General features: G+C 23.8%; 1 protein-coding gene across 1 annotated transcript in view; it reads right to left on the reverse strand.

The window, feature by feature from the left end:
- Positions 1–585: 585 nt before the first annotated feature.
- LOC126909009 (uncharacterized) overlaps positions 586–4,109 on the reverse strand; it is a gene marked incomplete at its 3' end in the record, with an annotated part of 5,907 nt that continues 2,383 nt past the window's right edge. The window contains exons 3-4 of the mRNA XM_050691368.1: positions 1,737–1,881; positions 586–767 (exon numbers count right to left, since the gene is read on the reverse strand). Of these exons, the coding sequence (XP_050547325.1) occupies positions 586–767; positions 1,737–1,881 (327 nt within the window). The remainder of the gene's footprint in view (positions 768–1,736; positions 1,882–4,109) is intronic.

A 4,109-nucleotide genomic window follows, 5' to 3' on the forward strand; every position in this document is an offset into this window, starting at 1 on the left:
TATAATTAAGAAGACATATTAAAAAGACCAATACAATGTAAATATTTATATCGTAATTTGATGAATATGTGGTATGAATGAAAAAACTGATAATATTAAATTCCTAAGGGTATGTGAGTAAAATTGTAAACCTTAAATCTTTACTACGCTTTTTTTGCTTATAAAATTAATGTAAATTTAATAATATAACAAAAAAGATGTATTAGCGAATCAATATAAAATAAATTTCTTTATAGTTGTCATATTTTTATATTTTAATTTAGCGAAATCTTTTGGAATAATAACAAATTTAAATGAATTACAGTTAAGTTAAAATGGACTTATAATTTTATATTGATAAATAATATAATTTTATGATTCAGAAAAAAAATCACAAAATGTTTTTTTTAATTATAATTAACTAGATATTTTTACTTTAATAATTATTTATGTAAAAATATCTTGATGAAATAATATGAAGTATACATTTATATTCTTGTCAATTTGCAAGATAATGAATTTCTAAAATGTAATTTTTTTTTTTTGAATTGTTAGAAATACCTAAAAACATTTAAATATTATAAATATTAAAATTTTATTTTGTACCTTGGGTTTTTTTATTGCAAACAAATTTGACTGGAATATTTTAAAACATTCATTTAACTTATCTTTAATAATAAATTTATCTAATTTAAAAAATTCAATAAATTCTTGACTCATTTCTTCTGGATAAATTCGACGGGAAATGATATTATCACTCAATGTATTTAAAAATGTATTAATTTCGTCTGTAAAATTACAAATTAATATTGATAAATAAATTATACATCTGAATAATGCATTTAAAAATTAATAATGTTGTGACTGGATTGGTACGGTAGACAAAATGAAGAGATAATGCGTATAAATATTAATTGCTATTTATTATATTTATACATATATTTACACTTATAATTGACTTTATGACTCAAACGAAATAATAATCAATACTATAATAGCAAAATGCATTAAAATAGACTCAGCATCGAATGTTCTAGAAGGACTAGATACTTGCCTAGTTGATTCTTTATACACAAGACAAAGGGACTTCCGTTCTCACGATTAATATATAGTATATATTATATACTATTAAATTACACAATTACAATTAGGCAGCAAAAAGGCAGTTCACAAAAATACTATTTAAAATAAATAAATGCAACTATAAAATACAAAAATTACATAAAAATAAAAGTGATGCTAAATAAATTGACTTTTTTCGTTTATTTTTATTTTGGCAGAAGAATTTAGTTGATCATAAAACAATGTCATTCGATAATATAGAAAAAGAGTACTTGGTGGCTAAATGATATTTTTTTTAATAAAAAATTATTATAATTATTCATAAATTTATTCAAGTAAAATTAACACATTTATATAATAATTATGGTTAGTTTTTTTTAATATAACAATACTAGAGTACTATTTTCATGATGCTTCCAATTTTTTACTATATTTATTAGAATAATTGACATATTTTACAAAACTAATTAGGTTATAATGTTGCAAAGATATTTGGCATTTGTATTAGGCTTTTATTAAGGCTTTGAAATGAATTTTAGGATTATTTGTAATTTTTTTTTTTTTGTAAAAATATAGTGGCTCAATTGATATTATTGACAATTAAAAAAAATAAGCTTTATTTACAAATTTGATGAACAACGTATATTGAATTATTTTTAGTACATAAGAATTTCAAAGTTTTTGTAATGTCTTACCATTATTTATTTGTTCAAAATCATTTATGTTTAAATTAGACATGCAATTTTGGAATTTAACTTGTGCATGTGGTAAATTGGTGGATGACAAATAACTGATAACTTGATCAAATGTAATTACTGCTAATGCTGGATATATTAATCCCTATAAAAAAAAAGACAGTACAGCATGGATCATGGACAATCGAAACGATATTGTTTAAAATTTAACAGTGGTTAATATTACTATCACAAAAAGCTTGAAAAGGAATGTGCTCAAAGATATTATAGTAGATTTTTTTTTTGAAGATTTATTTTTTTTGAGTTGAGCCTCCTACATACGTTTGTTACTTCTTAGTAAAAAAATTTCATAGCATTAAGAGATTTTTTTTTTAATCATTAGGTTATTTTTAAAAGCTTTGATTTGATACATATTTAATATAATCAATAGTTCTAAAAAATTATCATAATTTTAAAAACTGTAGCACAATGGGGTCGCGGTACAGTATTGCCGTGGCATAGTTGGGACAAGTATAGATGATATCTGACAATAATTAAAATCACTATCATAAGAAACGCTTTGGGGCAAATCTGNTAAAATCACTATCATAAGAAACGCTTTGGGGCAAATCTGTAGATAGTGTTCAATTCTAAGAAATTGGTGGATAATTACAAAACCAACAATAACTCCTATTTCCTTATTTATATACTGATAGGTTGTTCTATGATTTAAAAGTATAGTATATGAATAAATACAAATTATAGTAATTAAATATAGTATGAAATTAATATTCAATAATTTAATATAGTAGTTTTTAAAAAAATCTACTTAATTGAGCATATTATAAAATTTCATTATAAAAGTAAAAATCGATTATTACATTCCGGTGAAATTAAAAACCAATTTTTTTAGAAATGATTTATATAGAATTATGTTACAACAAAATTTGGAATATTATATACTGATAGTATAACACACAAATAGAGTTAAAAAAATAATAAATTTCTAAGTAAATTATTTAATTATATAATTATTTAATTTTGTAGTAGAAACCTATTATTATATCAAACCTAATTTGGCAATGAATACTTTAAAAATATTATAAACTAATGATTTTAATTGTCTGTATGGAGATAGCTGGTAGAACAATTTTGATATTTGATAAAAGGGACTTTTTTTCAACATTGGAAGGTAATATCTTTAGCTAGATAATAATTGTGATAATTTGACGTATCGCTAAAAATTTGGTCAAATGATAGCTGAGAAAATAAATGATAATCACAAAAAAAAAAAACCACATAGTAAAATAATTTTAATATGAATAATAAATTTCTACTTTGCCATGGGCGGGTTTGAACTTGGTCCTCAAGCGTTGAAGACACAAATGTTACTAACTCGGAAACCGTACGTTGCTATTGATTGGTGGATAAAAATTAGCGATTCAAGCTAGTTCGAAGTTATTTTTCTCGAATTAAAAANTAAAAATTAGCGATTCAAGCTAGTTCGAAGTTATTTTTCTCGAATTAAAAATAGCAAATATAATTAAATAAGTTTGACTTTCTATGCTATGTCAATTAGATTAATATAATTGTTCGCGCCAAGTGTGAGAGTTGCACTGGTTGGGTGTGGTCAGCTGGTAGTGTTTGTGCGCTATCAGCTGTTAGGACGCCTTATCAGCGGCACGGGTTGTTCGGTCGTTTTTATTCAAAATATATAGATGTACCTGTTGTCGAAGTATTATACAGTTTAGTTTAAGTTTTTTTTGGAAAGTTATCATTTGGAATCCCCAAATTATGGCATTTCTAAGAAAAAAAGCTGACAAAATGACGAAAATTACCGATTTTTAAATTTGTAAATTTTTTGGGGATATCCCCCATTTACGAAGAACGATGGAAACTTTATCAATTATTGAAGGCACCATCGCTATCAACGTTGCTAGTTTTGATGTCCGAGGACCATGTCAGACACCGCGTCGCCGACAACATCGAAAGTGCCTCGATATTATGCGAACATTATAATTAATTGCGTTAGTCTTTTCGGTTTTGTTTTTTAAATTATCTGTTGTTATTTATTAATAATAAAAGATCCACGGATTTTTAACATATACACCAGTGTAAATTATAATTTAAAATTTATCTATACAGAGTGGCCCACCACTCACTGACAACTTAAATAACTTTTGATCCAGTTATTATTTTTAGTTGATTTTTTTTTTAAATAATAGTTATACGTTAGGTCTATAGCTATATCTCAATAATTAATTTTTTTACATTTTATTAAAAATATTAATTATTTTTAAATTTTAAATAAAATGTAAAAAAAAAATCTAAGATAGCTATTTTGTAGAGTAGAATTTAAGAAAAATTTTAGTAAAAAAATATCTTATTAATATT

The sequence above is a fragment of the Daktulosphaira vitifoliae genome, unplaced genomic scaffold (genome assembly GCF_025091365.1).
Source record: "Daktulosphaira vitifoliae isolate Bord-2020 unplaced genomic scaffold, ASM2509136v1 Scaffold_73, whole genome shotgun sequence".
NCBI classification, from domain to species: Eukaryota; Metazoa; Arthropoda; class Insecta; order Hemiptera; family Phylloxeridae; genus Daktulosphaira; species Daktulosphaira vitifoliae.